Raw genomic sequence first — 22123 nt, 5'->3', positions numbered from 1 at the left:
AGATGCGGCTTATGACCTAGGAAGGAGGGAGGTGCTGCACCACGAAACGCATGGGCTCCTGGGGGAGAACAGGCCTTTCAGTGAGCTGGAAAACAACAGGCACCCCAAAGCAGGGGCCCAGGCTTCAGAAGTTCGTGGGCCAAAGACGTCTTGGGGCAACTTTAGTTCTGCCAAGTCAGGGTGTTTTAAAAGTACAAAACCCCACCTACCATTCAATGGTGTCACTATTCTTTTAAAAAGAGAAGACAGTTGAACACCAGCATAAGTGGAAAAACTCATAATCTCAAACTCAAGGACAGTCCTTTGCATTGAAAAGTTTAGCTGTTTGAAAGCTCTATTACCTTCCTGTGCGTCTCGTCTCATTAGAGACGGGTGGGAAGCAGTTTCGGCCAACCTGTAGAGGCTGTGAACGGAGGTGGGAAGGCCTGCTCTGGGCTTGACCTCCCTGGGGCAGGACCTTGTTTACCAAAGGGTCCCAGTGCCCTGCCTAGGACCAGGTCACAGGGGGCACCTTCTAAGCACCTACTCACTATGTCGATGAATCTGTACGCATCTTATCACTGTTAACACCATTTTCTTGCAGCCTAGCGCACCGTCCACTTAATGTGCTACCCCCAGAGGGACTCCCTGATTGTTGCTCTATGTGGACACCAACCGCCATTTGATGGCAATAATCCCCAACAAGGACAGCAGCCATCACTTAAATACATGTTGGAAGGATGTGTCATCCTATCAGCAGGCTGTTATCCAGCGGAAAGGGTTGTCAGTCAACATATGAATCCATGTGGGATTCTGTAAACAAATTGCACCTTCAAGGAGCAACCCCTTGAATATTCTGGTCATGAGGCAGCCAAATAAACGGGCAAGTACGAAATGGATGACTTGTTACATGAAACCACAGGATGGAATCCAAACAGCTCTCAGCAGCTCTCGACCACACTGTACGTGACTCTGGTACCCAGGATGCTGCAGATGGAGGTCAGAGGTCCCATCCTCAGCGAGGGACAGCAATGTCTGCCGCTGGCTACCCTGCACACCTACCCACCGGCCCAGCCCCTCGGGACTGGGAGCACAGGCTGGCCCTGACGCCTCTCGCCACCATGTCTTGTCCTCTGCTCATGTGAGACCCACCTGGGCCTCTCGAGGAGGAACTCGGGGACAGATGACCTGTGGAGTGGCCAGGCCCACCAGAAGATGGTGAGTGCCTGGCCGCTGCTGGAGTCCCTCACACGGCTACCCCAGCCCAACCCCACCTGCTCTTCAGTTCACCTCTGTGTCTTTGCACCTGCTGATCCCCTTGCCTCCAAGGGGGCTCCTTTGTGGTCTAGTTCAGCTGCCCCCCCATACCCCCTCCCCCCGGCCAGGAAGAGCCAGCTGCTCAGTGAGGCCTGGACATTTGGTTTATCCCTTCTCTTCTGTTACCACTTTCTCCCTCTGCTGGGGCTCCAGATCCCTCTCAGGCCTGTGTGTGGTGAAAGCCTTGGGGAACGCGGGGAAAGAAGGGTCAAGGAACACCACCACCCCTCCTCCTCCGTGCTCCCCCCAAACATCAACGCCTCCATGGCTCTTTCTGCTTTTACCCCCATTTCCACAGTGCAAGGGAAAGGCAAACACCCAAAGGTGCTGTGGACCTTCTCCTAAGATGCCAGTGCTGCAGGTACCATCCATCCATCCTTCTATCCAACTGTCCGTCCATCCAGCCAGCCAGCCATCCACCCACCCACCCATCATCACCCATCGTCTGCTTATCTATCCATCCATCAGTCTGTCCATCCATCCAGCTGTCCATCCGTTTATCCGTCCTTCTGCATCCAATGTTGACTGAGCGTTGATGTCATGCTGGGCCCTCCCAGGAGTGGGCCCATCAGGAAGGAGTGAGTTGTCAGTCCCCGGAAGTGTCCAGAAGGACACAGAGAAAGACTGGACTGACCTGGAGCTGCAGCTGAATCACTTGGATGAGCCTGTTGAAAATCTGGCCCCTGGCCCCCCCAGACCTGTGGGCTCAGCATCTCCAGGGCTGGCACTCAGACACCGCCTCTCTCGCGAGCTCCCCGAAGAGGCTGACGCATGTCACAGTCTGTGGAGCTGGGCAAAGCCTCCCCCAACCCCCCACCCGACAGCTTTAGAGCTCAGACAGCTGTGGCACAAAGGAACGTACGCAGCGTTAACTGAGGGAAACCTGGCCTGTCCACGCCAGGCACTGGGTCCTCGTGTCCCCACCCCTAGGCAGATGCTCCAGGTCCCTGGACCCCGCCTGCGAGCCTTAGAGTTGGGGTGCTCGGCGTTCTGCCACCTACCCCTGGGAATCTGTCTGTGAAACCTGCTTTCCAGCCCGACAACAGATACTCAAACATTATGAAGCCTAATGCACAACTTGCATGAGTTTTCAAGATAAAATGAGACACTTCAAAGAAATTCCAAGCTTGCAGCAGGCCCTGGAGGATGTATCCCCAAGCCCCAGGGGAGCAGCGATTCTGGGGAAGAGTGGGAGAAGCTGACAAGAGGAGGGGCCCCCTGAAGGCCTCACCCGGCTCGGGCCCTAGTCCTGCCCCAGGGGCCCCGGGGCGCTGCCCGGCCAAGCAGCAGCACAGACTCCGGAGATGCTCCGGCAGGCCAAGCCCCTTCTCGCGGCCTCCCCACTGGATCCTTGGCCCGCCAGCTCCCAGGCCGGCCCCCACCCTCACTCCCCGCAGCGGGGGACGGAGCTGGCATATGAAACAGAAGCCTAACAATCCCCGACCTTCCCGGCACCGTCTTTGCCTAGAACTCCCGGATTTCAAACCGGGTGGATATTAGAGGAGGATGTGGGACCTCAAAGCGGAGGCTGATTAAAGGGGCCGCATCCCGGAGACGCACCACTCCTGTCAAAACAAACTTTGCTGCGTCTGGAGATGCTCACCGTGTTTGAAACGTGTTCATTAGACGTGAAAAAGGCAGGGATTTCACACGAAGGGGAGGCTGGCGTCTGTGGGCTGCACTTCTTGCCCACATGGCGGTTTTGAAAATGGCTGGAGAAACGTGGGGTCCCCGCCCGACACGCCCCACCCCAGGTGAGCCTGGGGGCTGGGACCCGGTGTGCAATCCGAGCGGCACAGGCGGGGCGCGCAGACTTCCACCAGTCAGCAGGAGAGCACTGAAATTCTCTCCCAGCCTCAGTTTCCCCGCTGGTGCAACAGACGGCTTGCACTGGAGGGTCCCCAGAGTCCTCCCCTTCACCCTTTGGAGCCTTGGTTTCCCTCCCTGGAAAACAGGGACAGTGCAACTGACCCCACATGTGCAGGGGGAAGGGCTCTGGGAAGCCCCGCAGAGCCCCAGGGGGAGAGGTGGGCTGTGGACAGGGGGGCTGAGGTGGCAAAGGGAGCAGGGGAACAACGCAGGAGGGAGCCAAAACCAGATTCTGGAACCTGAGCGGCTTCCTCGGGGCTGGGCCTGGGGATCTGCACTTTTGTCTGTGATCTGTCCTATGAAACTCCCCGCTCCCAACGTCCAACCAGGCCCCCCATCCTGAGGGGGCTCCCCTCCTCTCCGCCCCCAGCTGCTGCCCCACCTCACTGGCTTGGACCACCGACTGGCCTAACCTCCCTGTCCTGCCCTTCCCCCCACCCTTCCTCTGCCCCCCAAGCCAGACTGGCTGCTCATCCCCCATGGAGAAGGCCGGGTCCTCAGCTGGGCATGCGAGGCCTCCCCAGACTGGCCCTGCTCCCCCCCCAACACTGCACGCGCGCACACACACACACACACACACACACACCCTACCAGGGTCGCCTGTGTCACCACGCACCGGCAGGTCCTCCTCAAACCACAAGCCACCCCCGTGCAGGGCTACACACAGCCCTCAGGGGAATCCCCGCCCTCGAGAAAACACCGCACTGTGCTCGGCGTGGGCTTAATTTCAGATTGTTACATCTGTACGAGTATCTGGCTACGTCCAGTTCCCACGCTGAGGGTCTCCAGCGGAGGTGCACATCGGGTCACACAACGCTCCAGCTTTGTGCAGCACCCCGTTATGCACGTATCAGTGTCTCTCCCAAGAAGGCCCGGGGGCGGGGGGTCTTGGATGGGAAAGTGCATGGCCATGCCCCTCACCGCCTCGTGGCTCTGGCTGGAGCGTCCTGCAGGGCCTCGCACGGCAAAGGTGCTCATCTCGCAGCACCTGGGGCTTCCTCCTCTGTTAAGTGACTGGGGTGATCCCCACTCCCAGGGAGGCCGCAGCTCTAGTCGCCAGAGTACCTGCGACGTGATTCTTAGAACTGTGCTAGGCTGGTGGTGAAGACTCTAAATGGATTCTCCCCCCCAGACCGTAAGTTCCAGAAAGCAGGGGCCTTCCTGGGGGAGCGGCCTGGGGCCTGGCACGAGTCCTGCTAAGTGGATGAGTGGACACACAGGTGAGCTGTGGTTTGTTTCCTAGCCAGGGTCCATTCTTCCTGTGCTGGCCCCTGGAGACCCTCTCCTTCCCTCTCTGGCGTCAGCTCACCTAGGAACAGTTTGTGCCCTAAAAATGCCATGAGTGTGGCAGACAAGCCAGGTGCCCCTCGCCAGCCAGGTGTGACCACCCAGGACCTCCACCAGGTCAGCGTTCAGAACCTGGATCTACCTGCTAAAGCAGGCTTTCTGGGCCAAAGATTCCCCAGCGTCCTGGGCCTCTGGGATGGGCAGGCGTAGGCCCAGGGAACACATCTGCATGGCGCTCTGTGCCCCCACTGATGGATCCCCTGGGGCGCTTGGCGGTGAGGACCGTGTGCCCACTCAGCAAATGCTCCCCAGGGCCCACCCAGTGCCGAGCGTGGGCACACTCCCAGGAGGCTCCATCCTTCCCTGCTGCCCAGGACAAGCCCCCAAGTCCCAGGCAGCCCCTGCTGGGAGGTAGATGGGCTCCCCATCCCCCCTGAATGGCTGGGCCCCCGGCGAGCTCATCAGGACCCAAGCCCACCTCCCAGCACGCTGTGACTGTGCCCGGAGGGGAGCTGACACCCCAGGGGGCTCTCGTCCCTGCCAGCCAGGTGACCACGGGGATGTGGAATCTCTCCCTCTGAGCCTCAGCGTCCTCATCTGTCAAATGGAGATCAGAAACCTTGTTGGAGGGGCGCCTGGGTGGTTCAGCCGTTAAGAGTCTGCCTTCGGCTCAGGTCATGACCCCAGGGTCCTGGGATTGAGCCTCACGTCGGGCTCCCTGCTCGGTGGGAAGCCTGCTTCTCCCTCTCCCACTCCCCCTGCTTGTGTTCCCTCTCTTGCTGTGTCTCTCTCTGTCAAATAAAATAAATAAAATCTTAAAAAAAAAAAAAAGAGAAGAAACCTTGTTGGGATGACTTTTTAAAAAGCAGAATGTCTTCCCAACATCCTTTAAGCCTTGTCTTCTTTGCCAAGTCACCTCTTTGGTGAGGTCAGTGACCACAGAAAACCGAAGTCAAGGGCAGCCCTGGGAGGGGCAAACGCAGCCCCAGGCCCCCAGCGGGTCCCGGGCTCGGCAGGGCAGAGTTTAGAGATGGGGAGCCCAGCACCTCGCGTGTACACAGTGGGCCCTCGGGAGACAGTGCTGCCCACCCCCTTACCAGGCCACCCTGGGACTGACTGTCCCTGTCCCCCGACCAGTCTGGGGGCCTCCTAAAAGCAGGGAAGGCTGCATAATCTCATCCCTAGCGTCCAGCCCAGGGCCGGGGCGGTCGGCTCGGGAAGGGAGAAGGAAGGAAGCTATGCCCCGTGGTCAGGCCAGGGCTTGACAGCCTGGGGAAGCCAGCGTGCTCGGACCACTGTACCCGACAGGGGCTGCCCCCGATCGGACCTGTTCCGCAGCCCCCGAGAGGCCCGGCACTGCCCACCCCTGAGCCCAGCCTGCGGCCGCCCTGCCTCTGCTCCCGAACAAGCAGGGCCTGCTCTCCCAGCCCTACCATTTGTCTTGCGGCTGCCGCCATTGCTCGGAGCGAGACACTTGCTTGTAGCTTGTGAGCTGTGTATAGGCAAATCTTTCATTTTTCTTTCATTACGCCGGCGTGTACTGTCACTTAATTTTTATGTATGCAATCCTTCCTGACAAATATGATCTGCTGCCTGGTAATTCGTCTGACGCTCATTCTGTTCCGAGCTCTAATTACGGCTCCTATTCCTGACACCGAGGCAGCCGCTCTGCCACCGCTGGGTACCGCACCTGTCAGCCCGGCCATGGCATGACTAACGCCCTTTCATGCCAGCCTCGTGTTAGCAAATACAGAGGCGGGGAGGGGGCTGGGGGAGGGAGAGGCAGGAGGGGATGGGATTTGCATAAACCTTGTGGGGGGGGGGGGGGGGGGTCAGCGGCCTTGGCCACAGGACAGGAGGTGGTTGCCGGGGCAACGTGGCTGTCCCCACAGCATCCCCACATAGTAGGTGCGCAGATGCGGTGGATGCATAATTCATGGCCACGCACAGGGTGCAAAGGAGCCCTGAGCCCGAGTCCTTACGGAGTCACAATACAATGGCAATTAGTTCAATCTCTTGCCCGACCAAATGTGTGCAGAAGACTGCAGACCCTCACAGTGGAGAGGGGGCCTTTCCTCCTGCGTCTGGGGGACTCGGGTCCTGGGTCTCAGCTCTGCCCTGTGCCTGTGGTGGAGCCCGGCCCGCGGGCCTGAGAGCCGGTCCTGGGCGCAGGGCCTCGCTGTGTCAGCTCGGGGCGTCTCCTGGACACGGGCACAAGGCCCCCCAGGAGGGCTCCTTCCATCCATCACTCAGCCCGGCCGCTGCTCGGAGGCCTCGGGAAGAGCCCGGCCTAGCGAGCAGCCTTTTCCCAAGTTCCAATTCCTTCTCATTAATATAATAAGTGCACCAGTCCAAGTCGATCAACTCACCCTGTCGGACGAGCCCGTATTTCTGCCCGTTCCTGATGCTGTGATCCTAACCGGCTCTGACGAGCGCCGCAGCCTCCTTGGTGGAGGGACCTGACTGACAGGGGACGGAGCCAGGGGCTTGAACTCTGCTCTTTGACAGTTGCCCTTGAATTTCTGACCTTTTGAAGCCCTTAAACCAGAGCGGTACACAGTCCCAAACTCACTGAAACACTTTGATTTTCCTAAGGAAGGGTCTGAGGGGACCGGGGAAGCCAAGGCTTCCTCGCAGCACGGCCGGCTGGGGGCTGCAGAGCGAGAGCCAGCACCACCCTCCAAGGCCCAGCCGCCGTCTTCCGGAGAAGTCTGGGCTCCGGAGGAGAGGCCCGGGTTCGAGTCCTGGCTCTGCCACTACGTAACTCACGTGAATCACTCGAGCTCCCCGGGTTCCAGATTCCTCGGATCCAACGGACCCTCGCGGCTACTGGAGGTGTGAGTACAGTGTCGTCAGCTCGGGGGAGGGCGGGTCCTGCGCGTCCTTTCAAACCCCGCCCCCACACTCAGACACACGCACACTGGTGTGCGCACACTCTCGCACATGCACTCGGGCACACGCATGCACACTCGCTCACTCCAGCAAGCGGCTCGGAGCCGTCGATTCCCAGTTAGCGCATTTCTCCTGATTCCGTGCTTCGCCCCGAGAGCCTCCAAGCCCTCGGGACCTGTATGAACAGTGACAGATTCCACCAGGAAAGTGTGTCTTCCAGAAAGCACCTCCGCTGTCACCAGAAGCGGTTGTTGGTACTTACGGCATGCTGCAGGTACTCGGGGAGAGCACGGGGGACCCGTGGGCTGGGGCCGCGGAGGGTGGAGTGGTTTCTGAGCGAGGCGGTCAGAGAGCCGGGAACGGGCCGGTGGGGGAAGCAGGACGCCCCTGTCATATCTGAGTCTTTCCCACCCGGCCCTGGTTAAATGCTGATACGCCCTGCTGTCACGCACGGGGGACCCTACTTCCACGTTCCCCTGGGGGCTCTGCTGGTTTCTGTATTCTGATCAAATGCAAACTCCTCATTCTCCACCATTCTATGAGTCACACCCAGTCACGTACCCGGTGTATGGATTCTGAACCGGGCATCGCTTCAGGTAACCTGAAACCCACACCTGCCCAAGTGTGTTCCCAAGTCCAGCCCTCGGGGGCTCCTGAACGGTGCCAGCCCGCCAAGCTTGGGCACTTAGGCCCCCCCCACCCGCAGCACCCCTGTGCGCCCCTGCGTGCCCTGCCCTCTGTCCCCTCCTACTGGGTGAGAACCTCGTCCCTGCAGCTTCAAAACTGCCTGTTTAAAAGCCAAAAACTGGAAATAGCTCCAATGTCCCCCACCAGGAGAAGCGGACCAAGTCCCATGCGGGGGAACATGACACAGCAACGAGAAAGACAGACGGCCGCCTTGTATGACAACAGAGCTACACAAAATGGGCTCCGCCATCCTTTCTGGAAGGGGCGTGGAGCAGTGTGAGGATGCAGCGGAGCCCCATCCAAGGCTTCTCAGGGCCTCAGTTTACCCCCTCTGGGTCACTATCGTGAAGAGGTAAATAAAGTCTGGGACTCAGGAAGGCATTTTCCTGCATTAACGAACCAAAGGCTCTGTGCGGAGAATGTCCGCACCTCCCCACGCGGTCACCCAGGACCTCCAGCAGCTGCTGGGACGTCTGGACAGGCCTCCTTACCTAGGGAGTGGGCTGCGGTGGTCTCAGAGCTGAAGAAGCGTCCCAAGCCAAGGTCACCAAGCTTCACGACACCCGTGGCCGTGATGAACACATTGGCGGGCTTGATGTCTGCCGAGGAAGGAGAAGGCAGTTGGTGTGGGGCTAGGAGGTCGGGGGGGTGGGGCGGGACAGGCAGCACTGAGCACCGTGCCGGTCCTCAGGGTATCCGAGAGTGGGCACGTGTGTGAGGCCCTGAGCTGGACTCACTGACGCCCCTCAGGACGGGCAAGATGCACGACAGCCACCTGGCTGGGTAACACGATGTGGTTTGACGTCCTCGTGGATGTCCCCAGAGCCAGAGAGAGCAGAGGCAACGTGGCATCCCGGGCCCCAGGGGCGCCTGGCCTCCCGCTGGCTCCGGGCCCCACAGCCCGGGGAGGGCCCGGCACGTACCTCGGTGCATCACTCGGCGCGAGTGCATGTGTTCCACGGCGCTGCACAGCTGGGCAAAGTACTTCCACACCGTCCTCTCGGGGATGAGCCGCTTCTGCTTCTTAAAGTACTGGGGGGGGGGGGGGGGAGACACACAGGCCTGGGTGACGGGCCGCAGGGCAGGGCCCCTGTCCTGTCCCCAGTGGTAGCCGGCACCCGGCACGGGCTGGGTGGGTGGGCTGCTGAACCAACAGTAAGTTTGGGACAAAGGGGGCCGTGTTCCCATCTGTGCTTCAGCCCAAACTGCCCTCCACGGTCCCCTGTCTGCCCCCGGCCCCGCGCTGACCTCCCGGAGGCTGGGGCAGGCCGGGCCCTGAGTGCGTGTCCTGGATGGCTCTGCGGACTACACCCTGAAGGCTGCTCGCGATCACACTTGTTCGGGCATTTTCTGGACACACGCCCGTCTCCTCCCACGGCTCTGCCCCGAGCCCCAGCCTGGCCCACACCGCGGGCACCCGATGCCCGGGGGTGAAGTCGAAGGCGCCCCGTCCCTGGGAACCAGCAAATCTCAGGGCATGCGATCGTTCACAAAGGCAGCAGGGACCTCGAGGAAATGGCTTGACATTCTTCACTGGAGTCCCAGTTTCGACAGGCCATTAATTGACTTCATTGCCCGAAAAAACATATTTGATGCTCCAGAAAACCAAACCAGACCCCCAAAACCACCCAAGCTGCACTGAGTGCGCTGTAAGTAACCAAAGGCCCTGGAAGGAGCGAACCAAGAACAGGTCATCGTCCACGTCCCTTCCGGGGAGTCTCCTGTGCGCCGGGCCCGAGGCCGGGAACCTGAGGACCAGGTTGTTGTCCAGAGGCTTTTGCCTCAGAACCACCATCATTTCCAAAGCAGCCAGGGGCGAAGCTGTTGGCCCACTGGTCCGGGCAGCCACTCTGTGCACGGAAGACTGGGGCTGACCCAGGACGCATGCCTGGCCTGGGGAAGGGAGTGCGGAGTGGAACACAGGACCTGGGGTGACGTGCTGAGCGCCGGCCACGTGCAGCCACCTTGCTGGGCCCTCAGCAGGGTGACGGCACCCATCTTACAGATGAGGAAACCAAGGGCCACTCAGGAGCCGGTAAGGGGCAGCCACAGCCGGAACAACCCCGGGCCTTCCGCCTACAAAGGCCAAGCTCTTAACCCTAATTAACTTCAAATGACACCAGTAACCACCAGATGAGCGACTGAGCTTAGAGAGGTTCAGGAACTTGCCCAAGGTCACCCCGCCAGAGCGCCAGAGCTGGGACCGGATCCGGGCACCTCCGACCATGGGACAGTCCTAGCTGGAAGCCCGTGGCCTGGCAGGAAAGCCCCATGAGGCTCTCCCGAGGCTCCATTCTGGGAGAGGGACCTCACGGATGAGCGAGGCTACAGCCCAGACCGCTAGCATGGGATCCCCCCCCCCCCCCCCCCCCCCCCCCGCCACCCCAGGTGGTGGGCTGGGCTGCAGTGTTATTTACGCTGTGATGTTGGTTAATCCTCATTACAGCTTTTAAGCTCGGCTGTGAATGGTGATTTTCTAAATGTCACGTCCTGTAAGCGCCATGTGACATTTAGCGGGAAGGCGCGGAGTCTCTGGTGGGTTTTGGGGAGGCGGCAACTCTCAGCTTCACTGTCCATCATAAATGACGCTGGCACCGTGGCGGTGGTGGCACTGGTTGGCCTGAGGCGGCAGGCCCCTGGGACGCAGGGTCTACTGCTCAGCAGCCTCCAGGCTAGCCCAATGGGGTGACCATGGTGCAGCGGCAGCCGGGGCCCTAGCAAGGCCCCCATATCCCCCTCAAGCCCAGAGGCAGCCGGAGAGTTAGGAAGGCCAGGGAAGCTGAGCTCCTACCAAGCCCCAGGCACTGGGTAAGTATATTACAGATGGGGAAACTGAGGCATAGGGACCGGCCCAAGGGAGGAGGGTCGAGCAGGGGTGTGACTGCAGACCGAGGGTCTCTCTTCTGCCCTGCCTTGCCTCTCCCGCTTGCTGGGGGCAGCACCCAGCCAGGCCCTGCAGGTGAAGGGCCTGGAGCTGCAGCAGAGGGAAGAGGAGGAGGCAGGAAGGGGCAAGGGCCGCATGACCGTGGGAGCGGGGGCACCGTGCCAGGAGAACAGGGCTCCTGAGATGGGGCCAGGAAGCCAGGATCTGCCCCAGAAACCCCGTGGGTGAGCGACCGACTTGAGCCCTGGGCTGGTGTGGGCCCCGAGGAGGCCAGGGAAGTGCACAGAGGGGCACCGCACCCCAGGCCAGGCACAAGGTGCTGGCCACTCATGCGCTCCCTCCTCTCTTTTCCCTGGAAGGAGCCTGCACCCAGCCCCGCGGCTCCCACAGTCCCCAGTGCATCCCCAGGACAGAGATGGAAGCAGAGCTTTGTGGACAAGGGGTTTGATTTGCCCAGTTTCCCCTACACCCCACTGCTTAACCCCAGTCCCCACTCTGTGGACTGAGAGGCTGCAAGGAGTCTGGGGTCTGCAGGGGCTTTAGGGGGCAGCACCCTCGCCGTGGGCCACACTCCAGGGCCCTTCCTCTGTCTCCCCTCCACCTCCTGTGCACTGCCTCCGTCCCCAGCCCCCAGCCCTCCTCTACTGAGCATCTAGCCTTTCTTCTAGAACACAGTGCTGACCATGCCTACTCCCCACCGTGAGTCCTAGGAAGCTCCTTGCCGACCTTAGGGCAAGGTCTCAAATCCTGGGGCTGGACGGTGAGGCCCTGGGTGACCTGACTACCTCGCCTCCCCCCTCAACCCCTGCCTCCACCTCGACCAGGGCTTTGTGGACCCTGGACTGTTCATCCCACTGGGCTCTTGCACAAGCTGTTCTGCCCCTAGACTGCTGCTCTCTCCTTGTAGGTCTCAGCTCAGGTGTTACCTCCTCCAGGGAGCCTTCCCGGGCTCCCACAGGCCCTGAGCTTGGCTCGCTCACACTGGCTTGGGACTGTCCATTTATGGGTCTGCCCTCCTGTTAGAAGGCGAGCTCCCTGCGGGCAGCACCCACGCTGAGGTCTCAGCACGGGGGCCGGCGCACAGAGCGTGTGGGATGCGTGCATGTTCGGCAGGAGAACAACAGGAAGGAGAATGGCGGTGGGGGCTGGGGGAGAAGGAGGAACTGAGACATGATAGAGCACATCTGTTCCCACCAGGGATCTGTGTGGAGATTAACATCCCTGCAAACACATTAATATGTCAACGAAAATATAAAAGCAGGTGATAACAGCTCAAGTAATGCCGCTTCCCAACGACGCCCCAATTCCTAGGAGCCAAATTTCAGAAGAGCAAGCGCGGAGCAATTGCTCAATCCCCAGCGCCTGGTGGAAAAGACGGAGAATCCATGTCTGGCCCTGTTTGCAAGTGTTGCTGGGAGCAAGGTGGGGGCTCCAGCGTAGCTGGCCTCGCTCAGAAGCAGACAGACTGGGCTGGGGGAGCGAGGCAGTGGGGGCCCACAACGGCCAGCATGCAGACTGGTCAAGCCAGCAGGGGAGCAGGGTCTTGGGCTTAGGGGTCCACACAGAGGCTGTGCAGCCTCAGGCTGGTGAATAAACCTCTCTGAGCTTTGCTATCTGAGGACAGTGTGCACTTAGTGAATGATGTGTGTGCTCAACATGGTTGTGGCTCAGAGGAGGTGCTCCATCAGTGGAGCTTGATGGTTCCTGAGTCCAGACTCACAGTGGGGGCCTGGTCCTGGGCCCCAGGAGGAGGGGCACTGGGGGCAGAGCAGTACGGGGGCTGCCGCGGGACGCAGAGCAAGAGCCAGACCTGGCGAGGCACTCAGCCTCTCAGAGACGTCCGGTCTTGGCCATTACATGGGAATGAAGGGATCCCTCAAGTGCTGGAGGGGCCCCAGGGAGATCTTTCGGGTTGCCGATGTCTGGAGGGTCCCAGGCCGGGAAACAGAGCTGGGCCACACAGACATGGCTCTGTCCCCCAGGTTACTGGGTATCCTTGGGTAAGTCTCTTAGCCTTTTTGGGCTCAGTTTTTCCTTTGGGAAGTCGGATGCACAACACATTTTCCCAGATTCTGTGAGCTGGGGTTCTGACCTAACACAGGGTTCTGTCCCCGTTCCTTCTGTGAGGCAGAAGTGACAGACTGTGGGCAGGCTGGGGCGCTGGGGACGCCAGAGGGGTGCTTTCTGTCCATGGCTGGGCCTCTCCCAGAAAATGGGCATGGAGCTCGAGGGGGCACTCGCCAGGCTGAGGGGCTGCCTGACCCTGGGCTCCCTGGGTCCTCGCACCCCCCCAGACCTGGCCTGCCTGCCAGGCACCCTCACCTTGATCATCTGCGAGAGATCCCCCGCGTCGGCCAGCTCCAGGACAATGTTCAGCTCGTTGTCCTCAATAAACGAGTCCAAATACTTGATGATGTTGGGATGGTTCAGTTGCTGTCCAAAGGGAAAGACAGGGAGACAGAACCAGTGAGGGACAGTCCAGCCCCGCGCCTGCGCCGTGCTGGCTCCCAGCTGGCCCGTTAGCGGGGCTCATACTGCAGAGGGCTGTGTCACCTGGGAGTCAGGCAGGTCTGGGCCACACTGGGAAAGCCCTTCTGCATCTCTGAGTCTCAGTGTCCTCATCTGTACAATGGGCGTAATGTGCTGAAGGGCAGTAGTGAGGACTGGATGGGCCGAGACCGCTGAAATGTCTAACGTGGAGACTGCCCTGAGCTGCGACTCCATGGGACAGGACCCTGCTCCTCCTCTCCCTCACCACCCGCGACCCTCCAGGGTAGGGCCGGGCCCCCACCGCTCTAGCGCTGTGCTCAGCAGGCCTGCAGCTGGTGCTCCCCAGCGTGTCCATCTCCCTTCTTCCTCCCCACCCTCAATTTGACACACCCTTGTGAAATCTGGAAAGACCCCAAGCATTCCTGGCACGAGAGCCGCCCCGAGTGCTCTGCTCCGCGCCGAAGCCCGGCCTCTGGCCCGACCACCACGGCGCGTGTGTTTGCCAGGCGGAACAGCACCCCACCGGCTGGCTGAGAGGGAACAGACCCTGGCAGCTGCTTATAATGCAGACTGTTCCCACCAAAATGATTCCAGGGTCTGGGAAAGCAGAGGAGACTCAAACATTCTGCCAGAGCTTGGTCGGCCAAGTCCACAGGGGCGCCCGTCAGCCGACAAGCAGAGGCCACTCTAGTGCACACTTTCTAGAAGGCCTCTAAGTTGCTGTGAGGGGGACGTGTGTTTATGCTGTGCCAACCTATGCCCGTCTTTGGATTCTAAAATGAGGGGGGAACCTTGGCAGAGATCACATGGCTATGCCATCCCCCATTTATTCTTTTCCCCAAGCCAGCTCTGGATGGCAGGCACCCCTCAATCAGACCCCCAGGAGCCACAGACGGCCTGTCACTGGCCATGTGTGTCCTTCAGCTCCACCCTACCTGCCCGAGTCCTCAGGCCCCTGCTCTCGGTGTGGGTTCACCGGCTTCCACCGCCAGCCCCCCGCTCCCCGCCGCCAGCCAGCACCAGCCCATCTCGAAGGGCTGTCCTGCTGGGCTGCCCAGCAAACGTTGTAATTCTAGTTTCAGCTTCTACATTTAGGTCTATGATCCATTTCAAATACACCTTTATGTTCAGTGTGAGGTAGGGGTCAAGGCTCACTTCCGTCCATTTGGACATCCAGTGTTCCCAGCACCTGGAATTGAAAGTCTTTCTTTCATCCACTGAATTGTTTTGGTGCCTTTGTCAAAAAATCACCTAGCCCAGATTTTGTTTTGACGTCTCCCTGGAGCTAACACTGCCCATCACACCAGCTGCCCTCAGCACACATCACGTTCCAGATGTATTTTTCATTTACAAGATATCGAAGCAAATGGAATGCCGGCACTTCATAAAGCTGAAGATGCTTTACAATCGTGAATGCACGTTATGAAGTGTCAGCATTGTTGTTATAAACACAAGTCCTCCCCCCCCCTTCACCCCCCTCCCTGGACCTCACCTCATGACTTCCCTGGGAAACCTCACACCCTTCTCAGCGTGTGCTCCCAGAGACCGGCCAAGGTCACCAGCAGGCTGGGCATCACTGTTTTGCAGATGACTTGGAAAAATTGGAGGGGGTTTGGGTGGGAATTAAAGCTTCAGTCAAGGGGGCTGTTCCCTCCAGGTGCGGGCTCCTGGGGAGAAGAAGGGGAGGCTTCTCTCCCTGCTCTTACGGCAATTCTGAGGAGGAGAGGTGAAGCAAAGGCTCCCTCGAATATCTGGCCAGGGTACAAAGGCACAGATGGGGGCCAAAAGGTCAGCTGGGGGAAATCCCCAAAGCCTGGCGAGGGAAGGGGTTGACTCTGGGACCGGGCTGGGCCCAGAGCCTGGTCTAGTAACCATAGACCGCTGTCCACCCAGAGTCCCCTTCTCAGCCTGTAGTCTGTTGGTGGGCCCAGGTGTGTCTTTTTTTTTTTTTTTTTAAGATTTGTTTATTTGAGCAAGAGAGAGAGAGGGAGCGTGCACACGCACAAACAGGAGGGGCAGAGGGAGAGGGAGAGAGAATCTCAAGCACAGAGCCCCACGCAGGGTTCGATCTCACAATCCTGAGATCACAACCTGAGCTGAGACCAAGAGTCAGACGCTTAACCAACTGAGCCACCCAGGTGCCCCTCAGGTGTGTCTTAAAGTGGACACACTTGGGCCAAAATGTAAGAAGTGCTCCAAAGATGCCGAGTGGTTGGGTTCTGCGGTTTGCGAGTGGGGGAGGGGTGGCTGCTTTGGCTTCATGTATCTGGGGTTCAGGGAAGCCACGCCTCTAGATTCATCTCCAGTGCAGCTTGCCCGGCAGCATCGGCCAGCCTCTCGCTCTCCTGTGTCCCCACGATCCACACCCAGCCCTCTCTCCCACAATCCAGAGCTCCGCAGAGCGGGGCTGTCCCCGCAGCTCCAGGCCAGGCCTGACGGTGGTGGTGGCTGCCGAGGGCTGGACGATGGCCGGAGGGAAGGCAGGAGAGGTGACAGTAGTGGGCTCAGGTTCCCTCTTCGAATCTCTGTCCCCCCTGTGGCCCCTCTGGGACCCGCTACAGCAGTCTGTCCAGGATGTTTCCCCTGCCGACTGCATCCTTGAGTCCAGGGCTCAGGGGTGCTCCCAGCTGTGCTGACCATGCGAATACATGATCGCTGCCTGTCGTCCGATAGGGCCCACCTCCCTGCCCCACTGGGAGGTTTTGGGGTTCGGGTCCTGGCGTGAATGATGTGAAACGGTGTCGCCTCGTGACCCCTCCGAGAACTGTTTCCCTTTGTTTTGCCAGAAACACCTCGTGCCCGGGGAACATCCTGCTGACCTCCCGTGGGCAGGTTGGGGAGCTGGGTAAGGGCTGGCGTCGAGCGGCAGATGTTATAACCGTGATGACAAGGGCTGCCCGTGACGAGCACGTACCACACGCAGATGCGACACTGAGCCCTTCCAACCCAACTTCTCACGAATTCCCCCGACAGCCGAGGCCAGTACTGATATCATCACCCCCTTTTACGGACGAGGAAATGGGAGGTCCCGAGCGGTCCACAGCTGGCCCACACCACACAGCTAGAGAGTGAGGAGTGTGCCCACCTCTCAAGCCATGGTCAACGGCACGTGGCTACGCGGCAGCCCGAGGAAGGGACAGAGCCCCCCCTTCCCCCCCGGCAGGCCCAGGTCACACCAAGCTTGGCCCCTTTCACTGGAGCCCAGAGACCCGGAACAAGCTGGCTCAGAACGTGCGCACACATCATTCCTTCCCCACCGTGATCGGCACACGTGCATTCTTGGCCACCAAAGGGGAGAGAGGGTGGGTGACTGGGACAGCCAGTCCCCAGGGCTAGGTAATCGGAGTCCTGAGATCACACCTGGGGCCCAAAGTTGACTGTCACGTAAAATTTTAAAAATGTTATTTGAAGGGAATTTTTGGACCTACGATAGTTAGAGTTGAGGACACTTCCCGATAATCCTCCCTGCGAGCCCTCATGGCCAGGGTCCCCTCCCAGCAAGTGCTCACGAGTCACATGGGGCCCCATGCCCCCTGCTCTCAGCCCCTTCAGGGGCTCCCCTGCTGTTCCCACGTTCAAGTCCCACCTCCTGAGTGTGGCGCCCGAGGCCTAACTGCACACGATCAGGACCCCTGCAGCAGGCTCCTGTCGGCCTTCCAGATTCTGGGACGGGACCCTGGCCTCTGTGGGGCTTCTCCGGCACTCCCTGGGCCCGGGTCGGCCAGCCTCACTCCCACAGCCCCCCAGACCGGGCTGCTGGCCTGCTCCTCACTGCCTCGGAGGGGACCGGGCCTGAGAGCCCAGGGCGGACCCCGCAGTGCAAACCGCTAATCTGGAATCCTGCGGTAGGGGTCCGTGTCCTCGCCACCAGCAGCCTCACTGTGCGGGAAGCTGCGGAGCCAGCCCTCCGCCTCACGGAGAGGGCGAACACCGAGGGAGTGCCTGCTAGGCGCTCTACTGGGCCAGGTACTATTTCATCTCTTCAGATACTATTTAATCTTCTCTAACTGCCCATATCCCGTGCGGCAGGTACTCTCACCACCAAGCAGATGGGCAAACGGAGGCTCCGGGAGGCTCAGTCACTTGCTTAAGGTCACACAGCTTGTAAATGAAGACATGAGGATTTGAACTCAGGCTCCTGGGCCTCCGAAACCCGTACCATTCCTCCTCCTCCATCACCTCTGAGACCCCAGGCAGAATCCCAAGCCTGGGGAACAGGGAGGGATCTCCAGGAGGGAGCAGCCCTAGGCTGAGGCTGAATCTCGTCCAGAAAGTTCTATTGTCTCTGACTATGGGGAGACCCATGAGGAAGCTGGCAGGGAGGGGGAAGGAAAGACCATCCCCCACCCCAAGGTGCCCTGGTAGGTCTGTCCTTTGTACAAGCCCCTCCAGTTGTGCATCCTGCCTCCTCTCTGGGGGGGCCTGGGAAGAGCCCAACAGGATGACAACCCGGGTCCCTTGGGCACCAGGAACCTGGGCCGCACACCTGGCTGTGCATCCTCTCCAGCGTCCCAGGCTGGCCTTGCTGAGTCACCCAGGTGAGTGGAGCATCTCCTGGGTGGCGGCGACTTGGTGCCCTCAGGGGAAGGACTTTGGTGCCGGGCACTGCCGTCCATAAACACAACCAATGTGGGGCCGGGACAGGCAGTCTGGGGGTGCCGTGAGCGCTGGGCGGCCGTGAGGTGGGGTCCACGCCCACCCAACTGTGAGAAAACAAATGAGCCACTACCCTCAAAAGGCTGTTGTCTCTGAATCTAACAGGCTACGGGCTGTGAAGGCCCTGAGGTGGCCCGGTCTGGGGACCTCCTGCTCAGCCCAGGCGCTCACCTTCAGGAGGCCGATCTCCTTAACGCAGTCCTGCCTGGCTTTGGCGTCCATCATCTCAAATATCTTGGGCGGGAGGAAAAAGAGAAAGAGTGGTTAAAACCCAGCTCCCAGAGCCCCCACTGGGAGCCACAAGCACTGGAACTCCCAAAACCCATCATGGCACAAAAAGGCAGGACAGAGGGGCGCCTGGGTGGCTCAGTCATTAAGCGTCTGCCTTCGGCTCAGGTCATGATCCCAGGGTCCTGGGATCGAGCCCCGCATCGGGCTCCCTGCTCGGCGGGAAGCCTGCTTCTCCCTCTCCCACTCCCCCTGCTTGTGTTCCCTCTCTCGCTGTGTCTCTCTCTGTCAAATAAATAAATAAAATCTTAAAAAAAAAAAAAGGGCAGGACAAAGAGAGCCAGGCGAGGCCCTCCTCGGAAGACAAATGGGCCTGTTCCCAGCGGAGGGGCCCGTCCCTCCTCCAGCGACCTGGACCCGCCTGTGCGGTTTGCAGACCAGCAAGGAAACCATCGTGCGGGTCCACTGGCTGGCTCCCCCGCTCGTGGCTGCATCTGCGTCACCTTCTCTCTCCCTGGCCTCCTCAGCCCAGGCTGTTCATCTCATTCTTAAAGGACAAATGAGCAAACTGAGGAATCGGGAAGCTCTGCGGGAGGATTTAAAGCTACTTCCTGAGGCAAAGCCCCGTTCAAATGGGCCCAGTGGCTCTCACTGAAACGCTTCCTGGCTGGACTCTACGGCTGATGACGCACCTGCTTGAGCCCCTTCCTTCGTTTAGGAGGAACACGGAGGCCAGCAAAGGCTCTCAAGCCCAGAGGCGACCAGCAAGTGCAGGGCCCAGGGTGAGTGGGTGCAGGTCTAAGTCTGAGCTCCCCCTCAGCTCGTTCGGTGGGCCCGGTGAGATAGATACACCTCTGCAGCTTTCCTCGTCTGAAAAATGGGGTGACCACCCTCACCCACAGGACCGTTCTCAAGGCACGACCCAGTATACAATGGTGTTCAGTGCATGCTCATTTTCCTTTTCCTTTATGGCTTGCATGAGCTTTTGTCATCAGGAGCCCATCTAATCCTTCCCACGGCCCAGAGAGCTGGGTCCTGACTGCAGAGGAAGGGGAGCAGAAGGAAGGGGCAGGAACGGGCCCAGGGCCACAGTGTTGAGACACAGAAGGCTCTGACCCCACGGGGGCGCTGACTCACCTGCACCTTCTTCAGAGCCACCGTCTTCCTGTCCAGCAGGCAGGTGGCCTTGTACACCTCGCTGAACTGTCCTCGGCCTATCTTCTTCTCGATCTGGAAGTCGGCCAGCGAGCAGCGAAAAGACAGGGGGTTTGGGTGCCTCTGGAGAATGGGGACAGAGGACATCAGTGGCCAGCCAGGCTGCAGTGAGGGGCCAGGATGTGGGCAGCCGGGGCCCCTTCCAGAACCTAGCAACCCCAGCAGCGCTCCTCCAAGGTGAAGGAGGGACTGTGACTGCCAACCTCACTGTCAGAGACTCCACGCCACGACACCCCCACTCTGCAGATGGGAAACCGAGGCCACGGGTTTCCACCATCTCTCATTACCTGATCGTTCATTAGTCTGCTTGTTTCTATCTCCTACTCCCAGAAAGGCAGCTCCCCGGGGCCAGGGCCTTGCTGGTTCTGCTCACTTCTGAATCCCTTGCGCCCAGGTCGGAGCCAGCAAATAGAGCAGGTGCAATTAAGGGGTGAAGGGAGTGACCCGTCAAGGTCACACAACAAGGGGGAGGCCCTGCTGGGTCTTCCCAGCCCCAACCCTCCCCCTGCAAGTCGTCATCAGATGTGGCAACTTCCCCTCCTGGGGCTCCCATCTCGAACTTGAGAAAACTGAGCATCCATCTGCAGCCTTACCATTCTGAGCCCTTGTTTGGATAAACAGCCCCCTTCACGGTGACATGAGGAATCCAGACACTTCACGCTGACTCTCCAGGGGCCAACGCTGAAACCCACCACGGAGAGTAGGGCCTGCCCCGGGATGGAGCTGCCCGGTGAGGTACCCCCTTACCGTCCCCACAACACAAGTGCAACGTGCCCTGGGGAGAAGGAGAGGAAGGGGTGCCCACTCGGGCCCTGGAACGTGGGGGAGGAGGGGAGGAGGCCACGGCTCTGGTCTGCCCCGCGTCCGCCTGGCAAAGTGGGCCCTCCTCCTGTTACAGCCCCCACCCCCCACTCCGGGGCAGGGGATCGCTGCCGCTGGGGACCCTCCGGGCTGGGTGCTAGTGCGGGGACAGGCTCTCGCGTGTAGTATGGGTACAGAAACATCTGCGGAGTTCATTGGGGGAAGTGGGGGTGGGATGAGAAACACTGAGGGCCCCACTGAAGCAGGAAGGACAAGTGTGAATTTCCCAATGTGAAAAGGCCTCTTGCAGACTTGGGCCGGAAGCACGCACGGGGGTGAAAGATGAGGTCTTTTATTGGGCTGCGTTCTGGAACTCTCCTTCACCCGAATACCAACCTGTAGACAAAGAAGCCCTGGCAGGAGCCTGGGGAGCCCTGTGTGAGTGGCATCCTATTGAGGATGTCTGTTCTTAATCAACTTCCATGTTTTCCTTCTTTGTCTTTACTACACGAATGTGTTCCGTTTAAACCGTGAAATGGGCACGGATGAGGGAAAACACACGCCATCACGGTAAGGTTCAGTAAAGTTAAAAACCCAATAACTAAAGTCCTCACCCCACGACCACCTACGAAGGCTTTAAGACCCCACGTGACCCGACCACCCAGGCTCCTCACACCTCTGCGATCCTGCTGCTTTATTACTTTCTCCCGCTCACTTTGCTCCTTCCACACTGACCAACCTCTTTTGCTCTCACTGGGCCTTCTGCCTGGACCGTCCCTCGAAGCCTCGCCGTTTCTGTCCCTCCCACACTTCCGGCTCGTCTTCCTTCTTCATTGCTACCTTCTAGCGTTCCAAATCCCGTATTTTACGTCGTGACCTGTCCGTCTCCCGACCACCGGCAGGTACGCCCAGCAACACGGTGCCTCGCATGCGGCAGGCACTCAATAAACATTTGTCGAGTGGGTAAATATTCACATCTATGGAGATGGCGCACTTTTTAAACACCCAGAATTGTGTGAACACATTACTCTGAGACTTGCTTTTCCCTCTCTCAGTAACTGATGGACATTGTCAATTGACAGGGATTTAAATAACCCCAGACCACAGTAAGCTTGTTTCCTGTATAGCTGTTGTCGCTATAAATAATGTTGCAATAAGTATCCTTATATATATTTCCTTACGCATATTTCCTGGGTCCCTGGCTGGTGATCTGGGGCAGTTACCCAAGCCACTCTGCCCCACTTTCCTGTCTGCAAGGCGGAGAGGTATAGAAGCATGCCTGTTTCATAGGGTCGCTGTAAGGATCACGTGAGATTGCTGAGGTTTCCCCCCCACACACACACACATACAGTAGGTGCTCAGTGGTCCTTATGACTGACAGGCGGGGTCTGGAGCAGGGGAGAGGGGCCCTGAGCAGCTACTCCTCACTCCCACTCTCGGCCTTTCTGAACCTGCCCAGATCCAGCCCTATGCCAAGGAAACCCCGCTGCCAGGAGTGAGTGATGGAAGTCTGAGCCTCACAGCCTGCTGCCTCCTTCCCTCAGCAAGGTAAGGGTTAGGCCAACCTTGACTCTGAAGTCTTGAGGCATAATTACCCACCCTGGGGAGGGATTTGAAGCCGCTCCCTACTGGGGGCTTAGCAGGAGGGAGGGCTGGTGGAGAAGGAAGACCACATTCTCATCCACCGCATACCAGCGTCTGTCAAGCGAGTTCCTTAGTAACAGCAATTAACCTCCCTATATACTAAGCACCCACGTAAGAAGAGCGAGCATTTATTGAGCACTTACTGTTTGCCGGGCACCGTGTAGAACGCTTCCC

The 22123-nt window shown here is 59.4% G+C and overlaps 1 protein-coding gene across 2 annotated transcripts in view; it reads right to left on the bottom strand.

Annotated features, from left to right (window-relative positions):
* The window catches only part of NEK6 (NIMA related kinase 6), an 82729-nt gene that overhangs the window by 13742 nt on the left and 46864 nt on the right, over positions 1–22123 (bottom strand). For both annotated transcript variants that reach the window (XM_032418416.1, XM_032418417.1), the window contains exons 3-7: positions 19427–19567; positions 18233–18295; positions 13238–13348; positions 8955–9063; positions 8523–8630 (exon numbers count right to left, since the gene is read on the bottom strand). In XM_032418416.1, coding sequence (XP_032274307.1) covers positions 8523–8630; positions 8955–9063; positions 13238–13348; positions 18233–18295; positions 19427–19567 — 532 coding nt within the window. The remainder of the gene's footprint in view (positions 1–8522; positions 8631–8954; positions 9064–13237; positions 13349–18232; positions 18296–19426; positions 19568–22123) is intronic.

This window comes from Phoca vitulina, unplaced genomic scaffold (genome assembly GCF_004348235.1).
Source record: "Phoca vitulina isolate PV1807 unplaced genomic scaffold, GSC_HSeal_1.0 scaffold21, whole genome shotgun sequence".
Taxonomy (NCBI): domain Eukaryota; kingdom Metazoa; phylum Chordata; class Mammalia; order Carnivora; family Phocidae; genus Phoca; species Phoca vitulina.
Note: the sequence above shows the minus strand (reverse complement) of the source record. Positions and strands in the feature narration are given on the sequence as shown.